This window comes from Lontra canadensis, unplaced genomic scaffold (assembly GCF_010015895.1).
Source record: "Lontra canadensis isolate GAN:19392208 unplaced genomic scaffold, GSC_riverotter_1.0 scaffold34, whole genome shotgun sequence".
Taxonomy (NCBI): Eukaryota; Metazoa; Chordata; class Mammalia; order Carnivora; family Mustelidae; genus Lontra; species Lontra canadensis.
Window position 1 is genome coordinate 1,310,651 of NW_022631028.1, and position 24,404 is coordinate 1,335,054.

The 24,404-nt window shown below is 40.7% G+C and overlaps 1 protein-coding gene across 2 annotated transcripts; it reads left to right on the forward strand.

Annotated features, from left to right (window-relative positions):
- The first annotated feature begins 2,221 nt into the window (after positions 1 to 2,221).
- On the forward strand, positions 2,222 to 23,939 carry CUNH3orf49 (chromosome unknown C3orf49 homolog). Of its 2 annotated transcripts, XM_032867309.1 has the most exons (5): positions 11,140 to 11,264; positions 15,379 to 15,701; positions 19,017 to 19,141; positions 22,861 to 22,974; positions 23,426 to 23,939. In XM_032867309.1, exons 1-5 carry the CDS (start codon positions 11,140 to 11,142, stop codon positions 23,621 to 23,623), a joined length of 885 nt encoding a protein of 294 aa, XP_032723200.1. In that variant the 3' UTR covers positions 23,624 to 23,939. The 2 variants fall into 2 exon arrangements, 1 of the variants encoding a protein (XP_032723200.1); XR_004383831.1 differs by lacking the exons at positions 11,140 to 11,264; positions 15,379 to 15,701; positions 22,861 to 22,974; positions 23,426 to 23,939 and adding an exon at positions 2,222 to 2,238 and having other exon boundaries at positions 19,017 to 19,154.
- The last annotated feature ends 465 nt before the right edge of the window (positions 23,940 to 24,404 follow it).

The window sequence follows — 24,404 nt, forward strand, 5'->3', positions numbered from 1 at the left end:
CATCTGACTGACCATATGGCCACTTGGGCAAGCAACTCATCTTTTCAGAAGCTAGATGTCAACTGTGGCTTGATAGGAAGCCCTTCTGGGACAAGCAGGGGGGAAGCAGATCACTGTATTTAAGAGATAAGTGATCTGGATTATGGACCATTATTTTAATAAAGCTTTGTCATTCACTCTCATGAGAAATGTAAGATTTCTTTTCACAGGAAGCCATTATCAGTTTAACTAGACCCAATGCCTAAAATTCGGGGTAAAAAATGACTCTCTGGATGACAGTGTTCTATACATGTGTGTCTAACTCTGCAGTGCCAGGAAATGACTCAATACTCAAGTCACAACGCCTTCTGAGACAAAAACCATTATTTGTCCCACTGAGCTGGCCGACTTTGACTCTCTTTTTCTAGATTCCCCTCTTTTTTATTTGTTTTCCCCCGCCCCTCAATTTCAGCTGGACCTTTCCCTGATGGTAAAAGTGATGGTTTAGGGAAGGCAGAGTAAGGTTAGAGTCCCAAAACCTCTTGGGAAAATTAGAGATTAAGATAGTGTCCTGAATTCAGGTCCTGTTGCTTCTCCATTCCCCAATTAAAACTCTGTTCTGATTTAGTTGGTCAAGCAAATATTGAGTGCTTATGGGGTAGGCCAGATATTGTTAGGTAATCATTTTTTGCAACACATGACAAAACGTAGCAAATATGGCAATGGCCATTCACAGTAAGAGAATGTATGTAAGCTCTGACACAGCGGTGAACTAGGACCCATGTCTCCTTCTTCTCCCACAGCCCAGGCACTCCCCATCTAACAGGAAGTGTGATGTATCCAGGAAGAGCAACAAAGCGTCCATGCCCTGCCATATCCCTCCAGCCCTCCAGCTCTTACTATTCTGTGTACATAGGCTCAGCTTCCATCTGCCAGCATCTGTACTTTTTTGCCTGATGGGCTGAAGTGCTAGATAATTAATGATGCTTTTACTGCTGCTGCTGCTTTTTGACTCTCTGTTATTTCATGAACATGTCTCTAAAGAGGGTTGCAAGCCTCTTTCTGGCCATAGATATTTTCACCATCCTCTGTCCTGTGCCAACAAAGTCCCTTTTGCTTCAGATGTGTGCTTTTGGTCACCAGGGAGCTCTTCCATGTAAGAAGTGATCTGATGGGTGCCTGGGTGGCTCAGCTGGCTGAGCATCTCACTCTTGATTTTGGCTCAGGTTGTGATCTCAGGGTGGTGGGACTGAGCCCGGTGTGGAGTCCTATGTCAGACTCCCTGCTCAGAACCAAGTCTGCTTCTCCTCTGCCCTTCCCCCTACTCACAGACATACATTCTCTTAAAATCTTAAAATCTTAAAAAAAAAAAAAAAAGTGATCTGGTAATTTCTGAACCACGAAATTCATAAATTTCTGCTTGTCAATTTCCCTCTGGAATAGCATTTCAAAGTCTTATTCCGAATTTGTTCTCCATAGTTGAAATTTGCATCCCGTTAGGCTTTAGGTATGTGCGTTGGGGTGGGGAGTTATGGTTATTTAGCAAAGTATGACACTAGATAGAATAACAGCCCCACCCCAAGGATGTCCACTTCCTATTCTCCAGAGAGTCTGAATATGTTACCTTACATGGTACATGGGACTTTCTTTGCAAATGTGATTAGGAGTCTTGAGATGGGAGATTATCCTGGGTTGTCTAGATGAGCCCATGGTAATCATGATGGTCCTTAAACATGGGAGAGGGAGGTGGAAGAAGAGAATCAGAAGAGATGTGCTGGATTTTAGATGGAAGAAGGGAATCACGAGCCAAGGAATGTGTGTGGCCTCTAGAGGCTGGGAAAGACAAAAAAATGGATTTACCCTATAGACTCAGAAGAAGACAGCCATGCCAACGCTTTGATTTTAACCCAGTGAGACATGTCAGACTCCTAACTGCAGAGCTGTAAGAACGATTTCTGCTGTCTTAAGGCACTACCAAGTTTGTGGTAATTTGTTACAAGTAATTATGGAAGAACATATTAATTAGCACATTTGACACGATTGAGCTACTCGGGGTGACGATGTGCTAAAACTGAAATCAAATGACATCACTGTTTTTCTCAAAGTCTTTTTTTTTTTTTCATTTTCTTCTTTTTTGTTGTTGTTAACATGATGCATTATTTGTTTCAGGGGTACAGGTCTCAAAGTCTTCTAACAGTTTTTCATCTCACACTAAGCGAAAGCCATGTTCATAGGCCGGCCTTCAGGCCCACATGACAGGTAAGTCCCCTGGTATCTACCTGGTTCATATTCTACAACTCTTGTGCTAACTCCCTCTGCTCCAGCCAAACGAGCCTTTATGTTCCTTAAACAGAGCAAGCATACTATACTCTGTCCAAACTGCACTTTCCCTAGATATCTGCATGTTCCATTTGCTCGCTTTCTCAGGACTCTGATACAATGTCCCTGTAGGAGAGAGGTCTTCCCAGGACACCCTTACACAAAAATAGCAAGTCTGCCACTGCTGCATGCACTTCCAAGCTCAGGAAATGTCATATATTATTTATTTATTTTCTGCCTCCTCCCTCCTACCCCAAAAACAAGCCTCATGAAATTGGGGACTTTCATCTGTTTGTTCCCTGCTAAATCCCCAGTAATAAGAACAGTGTCTGACGACAGTGGGCATGTGATAAATATTTGTGGAATGAATAAGTGAATAAATGAGTGAATAAGATGATTCTTTTTTTGCTAATTGAAGGAGATTGGTTAGGTCCTACTGACCTATTCATCAGGACTTTATTATTTTGTGACACTATATGCATTTGAAAACCTGCAACTAAATAGATGTCATTTCATTAGTTCAGATTTTCTATTCAATTCTGCAGTTTGAGCTACGTCACCAATGGCTTCTGCATTCAGTGATGCCTCATTATAATCACATTAAAAATGAATTGATTATAAACGTTCTTTAATGCATATTGTATGCTGAGAAACTTAGGAATACTAAGCTTTTCACTAACAGTATTTTCCGAAACACAGATCAATACCTTGAACATAGAATAATCTCTAGAAAAGAAGAGAATAATTTCCAGAACATAAATCAACCCGTCCACCTAGCTGTTATTTAAATGAGTAGAGCTGGCATTTTATTATGCATTTCCAATCAGAATAGTTCCATAATAAACTCTCCACTTTCTGCAATTAAATCAATAAATCAAAATAGAAAGGATTAAATTGATGGTAGTCCCATGTTGGGTCATAGGGAGTAATTGTGAAAAATACTTCAAGCTATGTTATAATGCTGGCATATGACTTCATCAAATGATGGAAATTGGGAGGCTACATCTTTTTACTCAAGGACAAGAAGATATTTGAAAAAAACTGGTTGAACTTTTTTAATGAGAGTGTAAAATAAAGGGTCAAGTGCAGGGTAGAAGACATCTGGGAGTAGTGGGGACTCTGGTGAAAATGAAATTTGTTCTACTTAAATGGAGGAAGCCACCACTCAGCCCATATGGGATGTGGACGGAGTTGTCAGATGTTCTTGTCTTTTGTGAGTATCCTAAAATGAATATTTTTATGTAAAATCTGATATTCAAAATATCTTGTAAGCCAAGTGCAATTGAGACTCTCTAGTTCATGATCCTAGGTTTAAGACCAAAATCTTCCCCCAAAGACAAAAAAAAAAAAAAATCAAAATAGAACAAATTAAACTGAAAAAAAAATCTTTCTTAGACATTTTCTTTAAGGTAATCTCTACAACCAACATGAGGCTCAAACTTACAACCCCAAGATCAGGAGTTGCATGCTTTACCAACTGACCCAACCAGGTGCCCCTTTAGTAACAACATTTTTAAAAGATTTTTTAAAAGAAGTTAAAATTAATTTTAATATTATATCTTTTTTAACTCAATGCATTCAAAGTATTATCATTTTAACATGTAATCAACATTTTAAAATGTTAATAAGATAGTTTATATTAAATCTATGAAATCTTTAAAATCTAGTGTTTTACACTTATGGCATATCTCAATTCAGATTCTAAAACAAATGGTTAAGTTCACCAGTTGAGTTATTTTATTAAATCCATCCATGCAATAATCAAAGAAAAACACTTAATGTCTTAGTATTACACATTCAATATTTGGGTAAATGATTTTTAAATTTTGGGGTTTGATTTTTAAATTATAAATGTAAGCCATACTCACTATTTTCTGAAAATCAGACAATATGAAATAAATAAAGTAATAAATTTTTAATCTCCTCATTCCTATCTCTGCTACTCTACCACCACTTCCTCTCTCAATCTCCAAAAATAACCACTGTCAAATCTTTGGTACATATTCTTCCAGAACTTTCTATACCTGTTTGTATGTGAATATGGAGAAAGTTTTTTAAGGACTGGTTCGAGTTCACAGTTTTAGGACGTCCTGTATCCACTCCACAGTCTACCCTAGATGACATTTTTACTTACACATCAGAACACATAGATCTGCCCTTCTTCCTTAATGGCTCCAATGTCTGTATGAGGTCCATCAATCTTCTATTGAAGAACATGTAGGTTGCCACTAGTTTTTGATACTACAAATAAACCAGCATTATTGTGTGGGCATTTCAATAAAGTAGGTTCCCAGAGGTAGACGGCTGGTTCTGACATGGCAATTTCAAATGCTGATGAATATTGCCAAATCACCCTCCAGAGACCTTACACTGATTTATACTCATATTAACTGCATCTGAGAAGACATTTTAATTAAAATGTAGTCTTTCCAATGTGGCACATCCCAGAGCATTTGGCAGGTTTAAGACCCATCCTGAGAAGTTAGGAAGGAGAGTAAAAGCAAACCAAATGATTATTTCAAAGTTATATGATAAGAGATTCCAGACTGGGGCAGCAGCCAACACAAAAAGCAAATGAAAAAAGGGGACTGTATACTTGAGTCTGTTGCCTCTTCAGAGACACTTTGTTCCAGCCTCTGTTTTCTCTGACTTCTAGGGAGTAGAACAGTCTGGATAAGCACTCTTCTCTGTGGAAACACTCTGTCTCTAGGCACCCTGAGGACACTTCCTCATGACATAATTCTTGCTAACCCATCAGGAAAGTGACACCTTCTTTCAAAAAGAATCTCCAATAAAGAGATTTGCTTGAACAAGGACGAAATGTCCCCATTTCATCTTCCCCTCCATGCAAAGGCCTCTCAAACCCTGGTAAATCTGAGGTGGCCAGAATTCATGGAAACTCTTCAAAAAATGGTCACCTTGCTACACTCATTCATTCTCAAAAAGATTCAGTTTAAAAATGACTTCGGGTCACCAAGGTATATTGTCTTGCCCTGTTCTATGAGTTTATCCCTCAAATACTTGGAATAAGTCCCAGAATCTCTGCTTATCAAGTTTGCAGAGGGCTTACAAGTTGCTTACAAATTCAAAAACACTAATAATTGGCCAAAAGCCAGCAGAATGCAAGTCAATACATTTATTTTTTTAATTTCTTTTCAGTGTTCCAGAATTGTTTAATGCACCACACCCAGGGCTCCATGCAATATGTGCCCTCCATAATACCCAAAACCAGGCTCACCCATTCCCCCACCCCTGTCCCCTCCAAAACTCTCAGTTTGTTTCTTAGAGTCCACAGTCTCTCATGGTTTGTCTCACCCTCTTATTTCCCCCAACTCACTTCTCCTCTCCATCTCCCAATGTCCTCTGTGTTATTCCTTATGCTCCACAAGTAAGTGAAACCATATGATACTTGACTCTCTCTGCTTGACTTGTTTCACTCAGCATAATCTCCTCCAGTCCTATCTATGTTGATAAAAAAGTTGAGTATTCATTCTTTCTGATGGAGGCATAATACTCCATTGTGTATATGGACCATATTTTCTTTATCCATTCATCCATTGAACGGCATCTTGTTCTTTCCACAGTTTGGCAACTGTGGCCATGGCTGCTATGAACATTGGGGTACAGGTGATCCCTCTTTTCACTACATCTGTATCTTTGGGGTAAATACCCAGTAGTGCAATTGCAGGGTCATAGGGAAGCTCTACTATTAATTTCTTAAGGAATCTCCACACTGTTTTCCAAAGTGGCTGTAACAATTCGCATTCCCACCAACAGTGTAAGAGGGTTCCCCTTTCTCCACATCCTCTCCAACACTTGTTGTTTACTGTCTTGTTAATTTTAGCCATTCTAACTGGTGTAAGGTGGCATCTCAATGTGGTTTTGATTTGAATCTCCCTGATTGCTAATGATGATGAACATTTTTTCATGCGCCTGTTAGCCATTTGCATGTCTTCTTTGGAGAAATGTCTGTTCATGTCTTCTGCCCATTTTTTGACATGATTATCTGTTTTGTGTGTGTTGAATTTGAGGAGTTCTTTATAGATCTTGGATATCAGCCCTTTCTTTGTCTGTACTGTCATTTGCAAATATCTTTTCCCATTCTGCGGGTTGTCTCTTTGTTTTGTTGACTGTTTCTTTGCTGTGTAGAAGCTTTTGATCTTGATGAAGGCCCAAAAGTTCATTTTTGCTTTTGTTTCCTTTGCCTTTGGAGACATATTTTGAAAGAAGTTGCTGTGCCTGATGTTACTGCCTATGTTCTCCTCTAGGATTTTGATAGATTCCTGCTTCAGGTTGAGGTCTTTTATCCATCTATACTGCCTAGAGCAATCTATACTTTCAATGCCATCCCTATCAAAATTCCACCAGCATTTTTCAAAGAGCTAGAACAAACAATCCTAAAATTTGTATGGAACCAGAAGAGACACCAAATTGCTAAGGAAATGTTGAAAAAGAAAAACAAAACTGGGGGGGCATCACGTTGCCTGATTTCAAGCTTTACTACAAAGCTGTGATCACCAAGACAGCATGGTACTGGCACAAAAACAGACACGTAGACCAGGGGAACAGAGTAGAGAGCTCAGATATGGACCCTCAACTCTGTGGTCAAATAATCTTCAAAAAAGCAGGAAAAAATATACGTTGGAAAAAAAGACAGTCTTTTCAATAAATGGTGCTGGGAAAATTGGACAGCTGAGTGTAGAAGAATGAAACTCGACCATTCTCTTACACCACACACAAAGATAAACTCGAAATGGATAAAAGTAAATACATTTAAATTACAATTGGGGGTGGAAATCACCTTTAGGGCCACTGATGGGAAGGACCTGGCTGACTGAATGGAGAGATGACATTAAAAAAATCTCCCGGGACAGCAAATAGGTGATCCACAGGCTCAATTAGACCTGCAGATCACATTGCTAAATGCACGAGGACTCTTAGAAATTTGAAGTTTAGGAGCATTTGAACAGCCCAGCACCCTACAGTTTGCCACAGCTCCCACCCCTTCCTGCTGCATCTCACGGCGACTCACATTCCCCTTCCTGGTCCTGCCCACATTCATGTTGGCAGTCTCGGACTTAGTGGTTTCAGTCCATTGCTACCTCAAGAGGAGTGGACTGTTGTTATGGTTCCCTAAATAAGATTATGGAATCTCAGGCATGTTCAATAGAAAGATAATGTTGGGAACAATAAAGACGGGGTGTTTTGACTAGATTTTGCCCTGCTCCATCTTTTCGGCTTTTCAGAGGATCATTTACAAATGTCCAGGGAATGACCATATGGATAAGATTCCAAGCCATACCCCCAGGCAGGACAGTTGAAAAGAAGGTGTATCAGGGACTCTTGCGTTGCTGCCTTTCTCTCTAGCTTCCAGTAACCCCTAAGCCATTAAACCACCGTAGTCTCACACTTGAACCATTGCCACAGCCTGACTGCCCAGGCTCCATGTCCTGCTCTCTCCTCACCCATCCCCAGACTCCGCTCATTTCAGCATTGTATCCCCCAGCTCTTTCCCGAATCTATACCATTCTATCTCAGTTGGCTCCTATGCGCCACCGTCTCCAGCCTGGACCACTTGCCTGCCCAATGGCTTCTTGACAACCATACTTTGTCCTCTCCAGTGCATTTCCCAAGCCAACAGAACACTCTCTTTAAAACACAAGCATAGGGACGCCTGAGTGGCTCAGATGGTTAAGCGTCTTCCTTGGGCTCAGGTCATGATCCCAGGATCCCTGGATCGATCCCAGGTAGTCAGGCTTCCAGCTCAGTGGGGAGCCTGCTTCTCCCTCTCCCTCTGCCACTCCTCCTTCTTATGCTGTCTCTCTCTTTCTCTCAGATGAATAAATAAAATCTTGAAAATAAATAAATAAATAAAACACAAACATAATGTTGCCTTCCCTTGTCACATGTGCTCCCACCACATTGGTCTCCTTTCTGGCCTCAAACATGTCCTGTTTCCCACCCATCTGAGAAAACTGCCTGAGAGTTTTCCACCTTTGGACTACTTTTCCTCCCAGAATTTACCCTAGTTTGCCTCCTTTTCAATGTGAAATGTCTCACCTCAATGTCACCTCTTTGAGACACCTTCTTGATCGCTGTGGCAGAAACTCCCACTTATGCTCTCGCTTTCTGTAGTCTTTTCCTAGATTTTTCACAGCATTCTTTTTCAGTGCTTTATCTGTTTGTTAACAGGTTTGGTGTCTCTCTCCTCTACCAGGATGTCATTCCTGGGCAGAGATCCTAGTTGTTTTGTTCAAGGCCGAATCCCCTTTGCACAGAATACATATTTAATGACTAGGTACTTAAAAGCCCTTATCAAAGTCTTAGAGACAGAAAGGCAGAATGGTGGTTTCCTGAGGCTGGAGGCAGAGGGAGGAAAGGCGGGAAGGCAGGAACAGGGAGTTACTGTTGAATGGATTCAGAGTTTCTGTGTTGCAAGATGAAGAAGTTCGGTGGCAATTTTGCACAGCAATGTGACTATGCATAACACCACCAAGCTGTCCCCCTAAAACCGGTTAAGACAGTGAATTTTATATTATGTATATTTTCCCACGACTCAATTATGTTCAAATGCTTTTTTAAAAACCCTTAACACCTCTCCATTGCTCTACAGATCAAGACCAAAATTTTTACTTTGTTCTGTAGAATCCAGCAGGTTTGGCCCTGCCTAGCTTTGCTGCAACCACTATACCTTAGGTATTTTCAAAGACACCAGACTTCCTCCTCCTCAGGGCTTTGGTGTCTGCTGATTCATCTACCTGGGACAGTCAGATCTTCACACGACTGTTTCCTTGTTCAGTTCTAAGGCTCAGCGACTCGTCAGCAGGCCCGCCTTCCTCGACTCCTCTTCTGATGTGAAAACTCTCACGCCTACATCCTTTTCTGTCGTCCTCATAGCCCTTACCACTAGCTGAAGTTAGTTGATTTGGTTTCTTATCTGTTGCTACCCTCACCCACGGCCTTGTAAATTTTATCAGTTCAGAGACTCTGGGTGTGTTGTTTCCCAGCATCCCAGGCATCTAGAATAACGTTGGCACCCGTAGGCATTCAAGTAATTGTCAGAGAATGAATAAAGTGTTCTTGGGAGGCAGTGGTGACTCTCCCCGTTTTACAGATGAGAAAATGGAGGTCCAGGGAGGTTTTGTCCTCTGCCCAAGGACCCACATCCTATAAGGGGCAGAGCTAGAATTTAAAAACAGATTTGGCTCAAATTGCTTCTCTGTCTGTGTCCTAGCTTTTCTTCTCTATTCTACTCATTAGCTCTTTCAGCTGCTCCAGGATGCCTTGGAGAAACTGTGCCATTTGTGACAGAAGCCAAACCAGCAAATGATTCTGCCTGTTACACACACACACACACCTGCACCCTCATGGACATGTACACACACCAGACCTACGGACACAAATAAAAATCCACTCTCTTTTCCTAATATGGAATTAATTGCATTCATCCAGATATTTGACAAAATACAACAGAATTAAGACAACTATTCCAGTGAAAATAAGTGGCTCATGGTTAAAGAAAATGCTCATTCATTTGTTCTTTCAAGGACCTGTTATTTATTGCCCTCTGGGAATGCCAACAGCTGAGAAAAACAGACCAGGTAGAACCGCAAGCCCTTTTGGCTAACACACATCAGGTATGTTGCATTTTATTGCTTCTCGAAAGACCACCTGCACCCACTCTCCAATTATTAGTAACCCGAGTTCACAGACGGGAAAACAAGCACAGATAGGGTAAGCGAATTGACAGTGGGGCTAGAACAAGAACTGTCTTAATCCCTCCAAGTAACACACTTCATTCTTGACTATTTTAAGCTCTTTCTTACACTATTCCAGGTGTGGTCTGTGGACCAGCTTCATCAGCATCACCTGGGAATTTATTAGAAATGCAAATTCTTGGATCCCATGCCAGACTTCCTATATTAAAATCAGCATCTTAATAAAACCCTCAGGTACTTCGTGTGCACATGAAAGTTTGAGAAGTATGCTTCAGATTACTGATGAGGACAAACCCAAAAAGCGGGGTAATCCTTGCATCTCTCTCCCACACTTTTCTAGAATTTTCTTTTCTCAGTATCCAGTTCCTTCCGGCTAAAAAACTCAAAAACGCCTTTGAGCATGATGGGACTAAATCCTAGTGTCTGCTGCCACCTTGCGGTGAGAAGAATTTGCAGGCAGAATTTCCTCTTCGGGGAAATGGGGTAAGTTAGAAGGATGGACCAGGCACTCAACTTTTTCGGCCTTGAGAGGCCAGTACAAAATTTTGTGATATAATAAAATAGCCTTGGGGTGTACTATGAGATACCCAAATAACAACTGGCTTTTTTAATGTGTGTCCCCTCCCCAGGCGGAGAGAATATTCATAGTTCTAGCTGAGATACCTAATAGAAGCTGGGATCACTGGGATTCCTACCAAGCCTTTCCTCTTTAGGATTCAAACAGGCACATCCAAATGTCATAATCAGTTGGTGTGTGATTATTGTATTACCAACCCAAGTGATAGTGGTTAGAAAATCAGGTCACCTTTTCTGCATTTGCCTTGCCCAGGAATCTAGAGCACGTGCTCCACAAAGCGAACTGGAATTTCCCACCACTCTGTCAAATGCATCATTCCCAACCTCTCTGAGGTTGGTAAACAGGGCCAGTCCCACAAATGATGTCTCTCACACCTAGAAAGGAATAAGAAAGCGATTCCAAAAATGTCCTACATACTTTTCCCAAAACAGCCCAGAGGTTAAAAGGGCCTCTGGTACCTGATGATTTTGTTCTGTCATTTGGGAGCTCAAGAGCTGGAGAAATCCCAAACAGCTGCTACAGGTGTAGCTACAGGACTTCACGGCAATGGACCACCCTCAACAGTATCTTCCTGAGTCTTTTAAGGGTGCCTGTGGAAGAGTCGTCCAGCACCGAAGACTCCAGCAACCCAGGAAGAAAAACGGCCCGTTCAAAAGGAGGGGAATTGAAAGGTAGGACAATGGGATTCATTTTCTTTTCTGTTGAGCAAGATTCTTGGGATTTTGCATTAAGCGATAGTCACTGTGATGATTAGAAAAGTTAGCATCTGTTTTTCAGCATTGCCTTTAGAAATGAATGCTCTGAACGGATTGGCGGTGGGGGAGGCACCGAATCGCTACTTTGGTCAGGAAACCTAGTGACACAATGGAAGCCTCATTTTATGAGTGTAATCGTAATGGGGAAAAAGCTTTCCTTTCCACCTGAGTTTGCGTTTTAATGTGGCATATGATGCGAAAATAAGCGCAGTCTCAGAATTTTAGACATCACGTGTCCGGTGCAAGTGCTATGATTGTGAAAATTCCGTAGTGTATCCGTTGAGATGAGTCCATGATCAATGCTTTCTGTTCTCTTGCCCAGCAATATGCACTGAGATATCTACTAACTGTAGGTCACGCTGTGTGTGCTCTTTAATGTAATGTTAAAACTGTCTTAAACTTGGTATTTCCTGTCAATGGAAAAGCTGTAAAGACAGGCAATGAAATACTCCAAACATTATCTATTTTATTTTATTTTTTTAAGATTTTATTTATTTATTTGACAGACAGAGATCACAAGTAGGCAGAGAGGCAGGCAGGGAGAGAGGAAGCAGGTCCCCCACCAGGCAGAGAGCCGGATGTGGGGCTCCATCCCAGGATCCTGGGATCATGACCTGAGCCAAAGGCAGAGGCTTTAACCCACTGAGCCACCCAGGCACCCTGACATTATATATTTTAATTTGGAAAATCAATGAGATGACTTATTTTCCAATTTCTTTTGGTTTCTTTCTTACCAGACATGTAGAAATGAGGTGTTTTGATGAGGCCTGAATCCTCCAACACCAAACTTCTGAACTTCCACGGACAAAATGAAATATTGCTGAGAGTTCCACTTTCAATAAGAAAAAGAGTTCAAAGGGGGAAGCAATACTACAAATTACATTCATTACCAATGGAGATACTTAAAAACTTAAGAAGGGAAGGGTTCTTTTCAAAACAGAAATTGTTACAGTTCTATTCCAACACCCCCCGCCCCAGCAAAATCACCTTCGTTTGTTATGTTATAAATAGATCGGGAATGAGGGTGGAGGGGATGCCCTAAGGAGATACATTCTAAAGATTCAGACTACTTAATAGAGTTGAACTTTTAACCTGGGGGAATAAGTGGATGGCCTTTGGGGTTCTTGAGCCTCCTGGAGTTGTATTTTCATTGTTTTGGGGATGTGTGTGTGTGTATTTATGGTAGTAGAAATGGATGGCTTTATTAAATGATTCTCGCAGGGCTCTAGGGAAGATTAATCCTAGACTATAAGTGGTCTTTGGGCAAATTAGAAAATGGCACTCCATCCTCAAAACTCTTTACTGCCATCATCTAGAAATTTGTAGTTAACTTAGACACTATGATGACTAAATGAATAGCACCCCTGGTGTGTGTGTGTGTGTGTGTGTGTGTGTGTGTGTGTGTGTGTGTGTGTTTAACTGGCAGATGGTCTATGTTCAGTCCCAAAAGGGAGGGCTGGCTAGCTAACCGGCTCTCCCCTTTCTTTCGACCTCCTGTTTGAACTCCCTTCTTGCCTTTTACTTTTTTCCTTCACTCCTCTGATCCACATATTAATAAAAGCTATTATTTTTTAGGTTCTAAGCCCATGAATTATTTCTTTTTATGCTCACATTTCTAAAAACAGTATACCCATTTTCAAATGAGAAAACCTAAGCTTATGAGAGATTGAATAACATGCCCAGGATGACACAGCTAGGAAGTCTGGTACTGGTTTGAATAAGATCATTTAACTCCAGTGACTGAGGTCTTCTGAATTAGCTCCCATGTGTAATTACAGAGAAGTTGAAGGATTTAGCTTTAGTTTAGAACAGTATTTTCTTGGAGAATGGTCTATGTGCTACTGGTAGTACTTGAGATATTTTAGGTAGCATATGAAGAACATTTTTTAATAGTTATGAATTTATTTTAATCCATATTACAAATCTGTTACATTTACTGCAAACATAATATAACATAACATAATATAAAACCTGGGATTTCATCCAGAGAAGTGAAGATGCATCTTCCTACAAAAACCTGTACACAAATGTTTATGGATGTGTTCCTATTAGGTCCAAACTAGAAACAATCTAAATGTCTTTCAATGAGTGAATGATTAGACAATGTGGTAATCCATATCATGGAATATTACTCAACAACAAAAAGGAAAAATTGATACATACAACAATCTGGATTAATTTCCAGAGATTCACGCTGCATGAAAAAAAAGTAAATCCCAAAAAGTTATATACCGTATGATTCCATTTAGATAAAATTTTGAAAGGACAAAATTATACAAATGGAGGCCAGCTTAAGGAGGTATTGGGGGTGTAGGTGCAGCCATAACACATGAAGAGCCTGGAGGTGATGGAAATGTTCTGTATCTTAAAAGTATCAATACTGGGGCACCTGGGTGGCTCAGTGGGTTAAAGCCGCTGCCTTTGGCTCAGGTCATGATCCCAGGGTCCTGGGATCAAGCCCCATATCGGGCTCTCCGCTCAGCAGCGAGTCTGCTTCCCTTCCTCTCTCTCTGCCTGCCTCTCTCTGCCTACTTGTGATCTCTGTCTGTCAAATAAATAAATAAAATTGTTTAAAAAAAAAGTATCAATACTGTGATAATTACACTTTTGCAAGAGTTTACCATTGGAGGAAACTGGGCAAATCTCCCTGTATTATTTCTTACAACTGTCTGTGAAACTACAATTACCTCAAAATAAGAGGTTTAATTTTTTTAAATCCCCTGGATTTTTTTTTTTATATATTATTGCTTTGGATGACATTAAAAATAAAAGCTCACTGAGGAAGAATATTAGCTAAATAATGGTGTGAGGCTGTATGTTTATTTTAGAATAGTGAGTAACACAGACATTGGGATCAGATCACCTGCACTAAGTTATTTAATCTTTCAAAGCTTTAATTTTTTTAAGATTTTATTTATTTATTTGACAGAGAGAGACACAGTGAGAGAGGGAACACAAGCCGGGGGAGTGGGTGAGGGAGAAGCAGGTTTCCTGCTGAGCCGGGAGCCTGATGCTGGCTCCACCTCAGGACCCTTGGCATCATGACCTGAGCTGAAGACAGATGCTTAAGGAATGACTAAGCCACCCAGGCACTTCTCTTTCAAAAGCTTTAATCTCTTCATTGTAAAACAGAGATGACAGGATGCGGTATAAACTACATAAAACACATAAAAAACTTAGAACAGCGTTTAGTGCATAGAACATTATTAAGAAACATGTTTGTATTTTATTTTAGATTGTTTATTTGTTTGTTTAGAGAGTGTGAATGGGGGGAAGGGCCAAAGGAGGGGGAGAGAGAGAATCTCAAGCAAATTGTCAGAGTGCAGAGCCTGTCACCGGGCTTGATCCCAAAACCCTGAGATCATGACCTGAGATAAAATCAAGAGTGGGACGCTCAACCAACTGAGCTACCCAGATGCCCCCATTACCTGTTTATATTACTAAAATAGGCCACCATGATGAAGATGGTGTATGACTCTTTGGAATCTTAGAAACAAGAGTTTAGAGTTATTCTACCTAAATGAGTGTTTCATATACATGCATCATTTACAGGGCCTTGGAGATTACAGACTTTATTCACTACCCTAGCCATTGCTCATCTTTCATCACTGTAGACTGAAAGCCACCAAATCCAGCAAAAACGACATCTAGCCATCATTGAAAGGAGGTTACCAATTTGCCAATATGTGTTCTAACAGTCAGGGACCTGGATTAAGATCTGCCTTCTATGCTTGGTCAGTTAACCTCTCTATGTTTCAGTTAACTCATTAATGCCATGAAGATGAGAGTATAACCTACCTCTTACGGAGCTATGAGGATAGAATGAGGTAGTGGTCAGAGTGCACGTAACCACAGTTGGATTACAAAACACAGAGGGGTTGCTTTAGCTTTGTTTGTCTATGATTTGGTTCTTGGTGTTCAGTTTTATTGGATCATTTGTTCGCAATTTAAGTTTGGGTTTTGATGATTTAAATTGTTTGTTTTTGACTTTTCAATTTCCTTAACACGAATTCTTTTTTATTTTGTTCAGGTGGCATAGAGCCGTGTCCACTAACTTAGTAAAACAAAATGTATTGGTCCCCAAAGAGGAATCATCTGCTGATAGTGACACGGAATTTCATGAAAGCCAGCAAAACCAAAGAAAAAATGTGATGAGAAAAGTGAAGACGGTTTTGGGAAGGGTGCTGTCCTACAAATGGAGAAGCAAATGGGCAAGTGTTGGTAGAGGGGTCTCCACTAACCAAAAGGAATCCTTTCTTTCCAACACACAGAGCCTTCTTCCCAGAATTGTCAAGGAGCTTCCAGCCCCCAGGTTATTTGCAAAACAAAGAACAAGAAAGCTGTCGCAGAATGGTAATCAAAGGCAACTTATCCTTAAGTGTCAAGGCCAAGAGGAATAGTGAAGTTAGGACGACTTTCTTTGCTACCCCAAAGTATGGCTTCTCCTGGGAGCTTGTCTGAAATTCAGAATCTCAGGCCCTGCCTGGGTCTACTGAGTCAGAATCTGCATTGTAGAAAGAGCCCCAGGTGACTTGCCTGTACAGACATTTTTAATTTCTGAATTACATTGTCTTCAAGGTCCCTCCCAGTCCAATTCATGGTCTAACTGTTCTAAAGCCACTTTTTATTTAAACATGCATATATACAGGCATATATACTCATATACGGCTATATGCATATACATTAAAAAATTAAACTAAAGTGGGATTTTTCTTTTATTTTATTTCTGGGAAAAGTCGTAATACAGCCTTTCAAATAGCTACTTTCCAACAGTGGAGGGTGTGGGAAGAATTCTATGAATAAAATTTATGATTGGTAAGTCATAACAGACATTTGCTTTTATTTTTTTATTTTTTTTAAAGATTTTATTTATTTATTTGGCAGAGATCTCAAGTAGGCAGAGAGGCAGGCAGAGACAGAGAGGGAAGCACACTCCCTGCTGAGCAGAGAGCCCTATGCAGGGCTTGATCCCAGGACCCTGGGATCATGACCTGAGCCGAAGGCAGAGGCTTAACCCACTGAGACAAGCAGGCACCCCAGACATTTGCTTTTATTGTATCTACTTTCTGTGTACCTTGTGGAAGAATCAGCATTTGAACTGTTAACTTGAAGTCTTTTTTGCAAGGTAGTAATGCTGTTGGGCGGGGTGGGGGGGGTGGGGGGTGTCCTCTGAGTTATGACTAACAATACCACTAAAACTCACATTCTTCCCTGTAGCTTTTCTAAGTTAATAGACTTGATTTTTTTTTTTTTTTAGATCAGTTTCAGGTTTCCTAGAAAAATTGAACACAAGATACAGAGATTAACTTCCCAGATACCCTCTCTCTTTACCCCACCCACATCCATTATTAACATCTTGCCCTAATATGGCAAACCCATCATGTTATGTCCTGTATCTACCATTACAGTGTCATACAGGACAAATTCACTGCCCTAAATATCCTATGTAGCTTCTTAATTTCCTTTATAGGACAGCATCAGGAAACCAATATGGCCCTTCTAGTACCTGTAGGGAATCCGCATGTGATCCCACATTTCACACAATGATGAGGCTGCATACCTAGTGAGTATTTTTTCCAGAAAACAAGCCCCCCCAAAACTGACAACTCCCAGGGGGCTGATGACCCTTTCAACTGCCCCCCCACCCCGCTTTTTGGAAAAAGTAGTCACTAATGCTAGCATCCAAGCATCTAGCAATTAGCTGGTATAGATTCACCTGCCTATTTTCATTGACAATAACAAAAATGGCGTGTTTCTATACTGATGGCTGTAGAGTTGAAGAGCCTAGCAGGAGATCAGTTCCTCCTCCTCCTCTGTGTGCATTGGCTTATTTTCTCCTCTTAGTTGGACTAACCAATCTCTACAACCAAGATTTCTTCAGGAAACCTGTCTTTCAGGACACAGATCTAACATTACGACACTCTCACCTATAGCCCGAAGATAGTGGCTCTTCCCCATAGACCCTTGCAACATTTTTAACAAATATTTGCTGAATACTTATTATGTGTTTGCCACACAATTAGGCATAGAGTAGCAGATAGAATAGACATGGTCCCTGCCCTCATGGAGAGACGTTCCAACATTAGGCAGATAACTACCCCCGAGAGGCCTGCTCCAAAAAGGGACAACTCAGTTGAGATTTGAAGGACAGCTAGAGTCAGATGTGGGAAGAGTTTTCCAGGAGGAAGGGAGAGCATATTCACATCCCAGTGTTAAGAGAACACAGGGTATAATAAGGAAATGAAAGTAATTCAGCCAGAGAAAGGCTGGGGAATAAGGTGGTCAGGGTGTTGCAAGTGACATTAACAATTTTTAACTTTCTCCTAAGAATTTTTAACTTTTTGCTAAAAAAGCATCAAATACTTTCAAGCTGGGGATTTATATAATCTGATTTGCATCTTTTTGAAAGATAGCTCAGGCTGCAGAGCGGAGACTGGATGGGAGGAGGGCCATAGCTGAGGCAGGAAGAACAGCAAAATCCTCCTACCTTGATTCAGGCAAGGAAGGATAGTAGCTTAGTTAGTTGCGGCAGTGGGGGTGGGGAGGAAAGGGAGAAGCATTCATAGGTAGAAGTTGGAAGATCTGGGGGAGAGCTGGATAGCAGAGGGCAGGGGGAGGGAAGAGTTCCTGGGGTGTTCACCTGCTCTGAGGGCAGACCCCCATTCACTGATTAGGAGCCACCACTTCTAGTGAAGTCCTTATCAATGGACCCCAAGCAAGACAAGATGGCTGGAGGTGTGAGCACAGCAGGAAGGCCCTGAAACACAGAGTGAATAGCAAACACCTCTTCCCCAATGTTCTTGTCAATCTTTTTGACAACAGGAAATAAAAGCCTCATTTACTGCCCTCTCCTTTAATGAAAAGGAGAATAATCTCAAATTTAGCGCCATCCATAGGCAATGACATTTTGTTTTTACCATATTAATTTTAATGCCTACTTATGACACCGGTTTTTGATTTGTGCTGGTGTCTTAAAGTTACCTTCATAAAAGCATTTATTGTGTTAAGAACTGAACTGATATAAAGAAAAATATTTAGGGGGCCAGGGTTCACACGGCTCCTGGAAAATGAGAAAAACAATGAATGTGGTAATGTGATGACAGAGCCTTGAGCCACATCACTAGAGAATGAGTCACTTTAAACACTCCTTCTATCAGTAACAAGTACTCAAGTGATCATCTTACACAAGAGAGGGTTACTTTTTCTAATTACACAATAGTTAAAGGAAAAGGTAACAAAGGGCAAAACTGAAGTCTGAAGGAGACATAAGTACCTTGCCAGAACAGGTTGGGGACCCCTGAGTTCATGACCACAAGAAAAGGCAAATGTTTCTAGGAAAAAGTATAAGATTAGAAAAAGCAAAGTCATTTTTTAATCTTTTACCAGAAGGGAAAAAGCCACTGAGGCAGCATGGGATGCAGTCTTTTCAGAATACGTCTAATAAGAAAGTTTATCGTTGTGGGGTGCCTGGGTGGCTCAGTCTGTTAAGTGTCTGCCTTTGGCTCCCTCCTTCTCCCTCTCCCTTTGCTCTGCACAACTTCCCCGCCCAGGCCCCACTCTCTCTCGATCTCCATCAAATAAATAAAATCTTAAAAAAAAAAAAAAAAAGAAAGAAAAAGTTCATCTCTGAGATGCTTACAGGTTTTTCCCCCCTCCCTTCTCTTCAAGCGACTATACAACTTGATGTTGTAGAAGCAGAGACAGAGGAGATAACCCGAGGAAATACACTGCTCCGGGCCAGGAGGACCACCAAGCGGTTATCGGTGACGTCCCTTCCTTCAGGACTGCAAAAGGTACAGTGCTAAAACAAACTCACTTCTAAAGGCTTGCATACAAGTTGATGTTTAGGGGTATGGTAGAGGCCAAGTTCATGAAGGTAAAAGCCTTCATACCTGCTGCTGCTTGTATCCTCCTATCCAAGGCCTGAAGCCACAGCAAGCAGGGTTTCCAGGTCTGATTCCTCTACTTCTGAGCTCAAATGGTTCAGCTTCTACTATCACTGGGGCAACAGTAGAGTTCTGAGCTTTATACTGACCTCTCAGCTATTCAGGTAACAAGTCAGTACATCAGTATCAGGTCAATGACACACACTGCATGGAGAGAAATTCACTAGACCAGCACTGCTCCGGAGAACCTTGTGAAGTATATGCTAGCCAATATCCATTAACCACATGTGACTTTTTTTTTTTTTTTTTTAAGCTATTTTTATTTGGGAGAGAGAGCACAAGTGGGAGGCGCAGTGGAAGAGGGAGAGAAAAATCTCAAGCAGACTCTGTGCCCCATGCTGGGCTCGACTTCATGACCCTGAGATCATGATCTGAGCTGAAACACTGAGTCAGATGCTTAACTGACTGTGGCACCCAGGCACCCTAAATGTAACTTTTGAACCTGAAATGTGGCCAATGCAATTAAAAACTTGAATTTTTATTTCATTGTAATCGAAATTAAAAGATAGTCATGGGTACAGACTATGTGACAGTAGAAAATCCAAGAGAGTCCAAACCAAGAGTGTCCTTATTTGTGCAAATGTAAACTTCAGCCTAAATTGCCCATTTTTTTAATCACCTGAATTATTATTTTTTGAATATGAAAAATATTTACTTAGAGCTTTGTTCCAATTTTAAGTACTTTGGAAATATCAACTCAGATAATAATTACAACAGTCCTATAAGGTAGGTAACAATAAGGGTGCCTGGGTGACTCAGTTGGAAGAGTCTGGGACTCTTGATCTCGGATTTCTGAATTCGAGCCCCATGTTGCGGGTGGAGATTATTTAAAAATAGAATCTTTTTTAAAAAAAGAAAAGAGGGGCGCCTGGGTGGCTCAGTGGGTTAAGCCTCTTCCTTTGGCTCAGGTCATGATCCCAGGGTCCCTGGATGGAGCCCTGCATCCCGCTCTCTGCTCAGTGGGGAGCCTGCTTCTCTCTCTCTCTCTGCCTGCCTCTCTGCCTACTTGTGATCTCTGTCAAATTAATAAATTAAATCTTTATTAAAAATTAAAAAAAAATAAAAAAGAAAAGAAAAGGCATGAGATCCCCATCTCATGCCATATATAAAAGTTAATAGCAATATTATCCTTATTTTAGGGATGGTACTGAGAGGTTCAGTAGTTTGCTTAGATAAATGTCCACTGGTTCCTGAAGTTGTCTCTTACTTGAGTACTTGTTACTGATAGAAGGAGTGTTTAAAGTGACTCATTCTCTAGTGATGTGGCTAGTGATGTGTCAAAAAAAATTTGATCCCCATCTCATGCCATATATAAAAGTTAATAGCAATATTATCCTTATTTTAGGGATGGTACTGAGAGGTTCAGTAGTTTGCTTAGATAAGTGGCAGAGACAGGTTTCAAATCCAGGCAGATTTGGCTCTAGAGTCCTTACTCTTAATCTCTATGCTAAATACTAATTGTACTATCCAAAATGGTAGCCACTAAGTATATGTGGCTATTTAATTAAAATTCAAGTTCACTTCCTCAGTTGCACTAACTACATTTCAAGTTGCTCGATGATAACATGTGGCTTGTGGTTGTTGTATTAGCCAATAAGGAAAATTTCTGTATTTGCAGAAAGTTCTATTGAACAGAGGGGCTCCAGAGTAGAGTATCATTGTCAAAAGACACCAATATTAGTTTTGAATTTTGCCTTTTGTGTGACAGGTTCACATTTACTGTATTCCTACTATATACTGGGCAATTTCTAGATTTGGGAACTCTAAAGGTGATCCAGTGGACATATTCCTGGCCTGTGAAATTTATGATTTAGTAAGGGGGATAGATATTAAACCACAGCTCTGCAGGGCATTGAGTTAAGGATAACCTTTTGAATAAATGGCACTGGGACAAGTAGGTGTTCATATGGGAAAAAAATTTGATCCCCATCTCATACCATATATAAAAGTTAATTCCTATTGGGTTATATATAGATCTATGTGGAAAAGGTAAAACCTTAAAACTTGTGGAGGATGATAGAAATGACTTCAGTGTAGAGAAGTAATTCTTAGGACACAAATATCACTGACCAAAAAAGAAAAAAAAAATGGGACACATCTGGTTATAGTGGGATTGCTGTTCAGCAAAAGACTTAAAAGGTTGCGAAGGGTTTTATTTAGCTCTCAGAGTGATCTCAACAACATGTTTGCATTAATCGGTCACATTTAAAAATGAGACTATTTTTGGGACGCCTGGGTGGCTCAGTTGGTTAAGCGGCTGCCTTCGGCTCAGGTCATGATCCCAGAGTCCTGGGATCGAGTCCCACATCGGGCTCCTTGCTCAGCAGGGAGCCTGCTTCTCGCTCTGCCTCTGCCTGCCACTCTATCTGCCTGTGCTCACTCTCACACACACTCTCTCTCTCTCTCTCTGACAAAAAAATAAATAAAATCTTAAAAAAAAAATGAGACTATTTTTTAAAAATCTGGACTTTAAGCCCTCTTTTGAAAAATAGGATTTAGAAACACTAGGCCCACAATTCCTCATGATAAGAGCAGGAGACATGCAGAGGCTGGCCCCTTGGCAAGAGGCACATTGTCTCTGTATACCACAAGCCACAACTGGTGCTGTTGTATACAACCTTCCTGCACCACCTAGGCATTTGACTCTAGAACAGTGGTATTCAACAAACACAAAAATAACTTAGGAATTACCCCATGTGGTAACTGATCAGTAGGAAAAAGTACTGGGTTTTATGGGCGAGGAAAAAAGAGGGGTCCAACTATATATATATAGATGGATTGGGGAGGGTCCTGCAAGTGACATGTGAGCCTGGGCAAGCTGGCAGGGCAGCGTGGTGGGTCAGCAGACTCATTTGTAAACTCAGACACGGGGTTAAGTCCCAGATGTGGTCCCACGTCCCACTTTGTGTCGGTTTCACAACAGTCTCAATGCAAGTTACTAAGCACAAGGGGAAGGAAGAGTGAAGCCAGTAAGTCTAAAAGGGGCCTATTAGCCGGGAGCCGTGACCTAGGAATGATTTCCACTAGCAACACTATTAAGACAGGTACTTAGAAGCAGCAAGCCAGGGACGACAGGAGAAGTATCAGGCATGGGGCAAAAAGAACCCAGAGCCTTCTTTTTATGTTTGGAGACATGTCTGCCACGAAAATAAGGAAACCTGCAAAAAGGAGACCAAATTAACAACTAGATGCAGTGATAATGAGCTTTCTGGGACACTGGTTCTCCGCAGCCCCGCACTCTCACTGTGCTCAGCGGCTGCCGAGGCAATTTCTTCTTTTTCCCCTTGTGAGTGACCTGCTTTTTTCCTGGCACTATATATTCTTTCAGAACCAGACAATCTCATTTCTCTGCACCCTATAGATCTCTTCAAAGAGCGCGCCGGGCACAAAGGAGATACATGGGGCGTAGAGAATAATATGAATATGGTCTCCAACCCAGCGCTGTTATGGGGCAAATGTTCAGTTTATAGGAGAACGTGCAAAGGGTGAGAATTCTTGTTTAAGCACTGTCACAGAAATAACATCAGTACTTCTTAATCTGACGTGTTTCTGCATTCTTATGACAGGTTCCGTATTCATCAAAAAAGAGATCGCACTTTCCAGCACTTAAAAAAAAGAAACATAGCATGGAAAACATCCTCCGAAGATCAGATTGGACAGTAGGAAAACTTCAGATGCAGGTAGTGGACAAAGGCTTTTACTTTGTGTTTCACAAGCATCACGGAGGGGCAAATTTAACTGACTACACAGCCCTGCTAGACGGCAGGGCTGTGGGATGAAAGTAATGATTAGCACGAAGAAGTAATGTTAGCAGGGGGCATCCTGAGAGTGGCTGAAGGATTGCTAGGGGCACCTAGGACGATGTTGTGTGCCTAATAAATATTAAGTGAATTCAGTTAAAATGAAGGCATGCACAAAGGCTTCTTTTGAGAAGAACTTAGATCGTCTTTACCACTGGGTGGTAAATGCATCTTTTCGAGCTCTGTTTGCTAGGACTTGAATTAGAATAATACTTTGGGATTTGCAGAATGTCCACTGGTTCCTGAAGTTGTCTCTCAGGGAAAACCACCGTCCCGTTGGTTTTGACAAGGATTTCCCACATACGGCTACATTTCTTTGCATCTGTCATAGGTGGATGACCTCATAGAGACAGTGACAGATAAATCCATGAAGTTATTGGCCCAAAGACATGCTGAGCTTCAACAGTGTGAATTTCTAGGGGACGAAATTCTTCAGTCTTCGAAGCAGTTCCAGAGGATGTCCAAGAGAACCATGAGGAAGTATAAATTGAAAAATGTATGTTTCCCATGTACTTGCTGCTGCTTCTGACTCTGTTCCTGACTGCGTTAAGAGTTATCTCTATAGGAATTCTTATCTTTTGGTACATAATCCTGAATAAATCTCTCTAGTGAATTATCAGTTGGGGAGATGGAAATTTCTTAGAATATTCTGCCCAACGGTCTTTAAAAAAATCCTTTTTTGAACAACTGATTTTTAATTTTGAGTCCATGTTAGCAAATTTTTGCTTCATAATTCTTATTAATATTGGAAAACAGAAACATTTATCAGGGCATAGCAATTCTGCAAAGAAATTTCTCCCAGGATTTGCCAGATGAAATTAGAAGCATTTAATGGTATTATGACACTTGTAATATGACTACTACTGAGTTCAATTTAAACTTTCATACTTAAAGATAAGAATTCTTACTAAAATTACAAAAATGTAACATTGTTTAAGGTATGATCCATGCAAAATGTCATGTTTCCGAACTAAAAGAAATGGATATGGATGGAAGCTAACAAGTACGGAACATTAAATTCACTACTTAAGAAAATTACAACTGATTCAGCCTTAGCTTAATTTTTAAGATCATGAAATCGTTTACGCAAGACTGACCATCTTAATAGATTATTTTTCTGAGACAATTATTTCTTTGTCGATATGTTTTTTCTACTGAAAATGACTCCTAAAAATGAAACAGTAGAAGAAAACATAACAACAAAACGTTTAACAACCACATTGCTTAAGCATTACATTGAGAGATCTAGAAGGCAATGCATGATTGATTTACTTTGCTCTTGTAATTACTTCTTATACCACTGACTGTTA

Excerpts from the sequence above, each read along its gene's own strand:
- CUNH3orf49 (XM_032867309.1), top strand. The coding sequence starts at position 11,140 with ATGGACCACCCTCAACAGTATCTTCCTGAGTCTTTTAAGGGTGCCTGT. Across the intron at positions 11,265-15,378 it reads AAAAGGAGGGGAATTGAAAG|GTGGCATAGAGCCGTGTCCA; the intron begins GTAGGACAATGG and ends TATTTTGTTCAG. Across the intron at positions 19,142-22,860 it reads TTCCTTCAGGACTGCAAAAG|GTTCCGTATTCATCAAAAAA; the intron begins GTACAGTGCTAA and ends TTCTTATGACAG.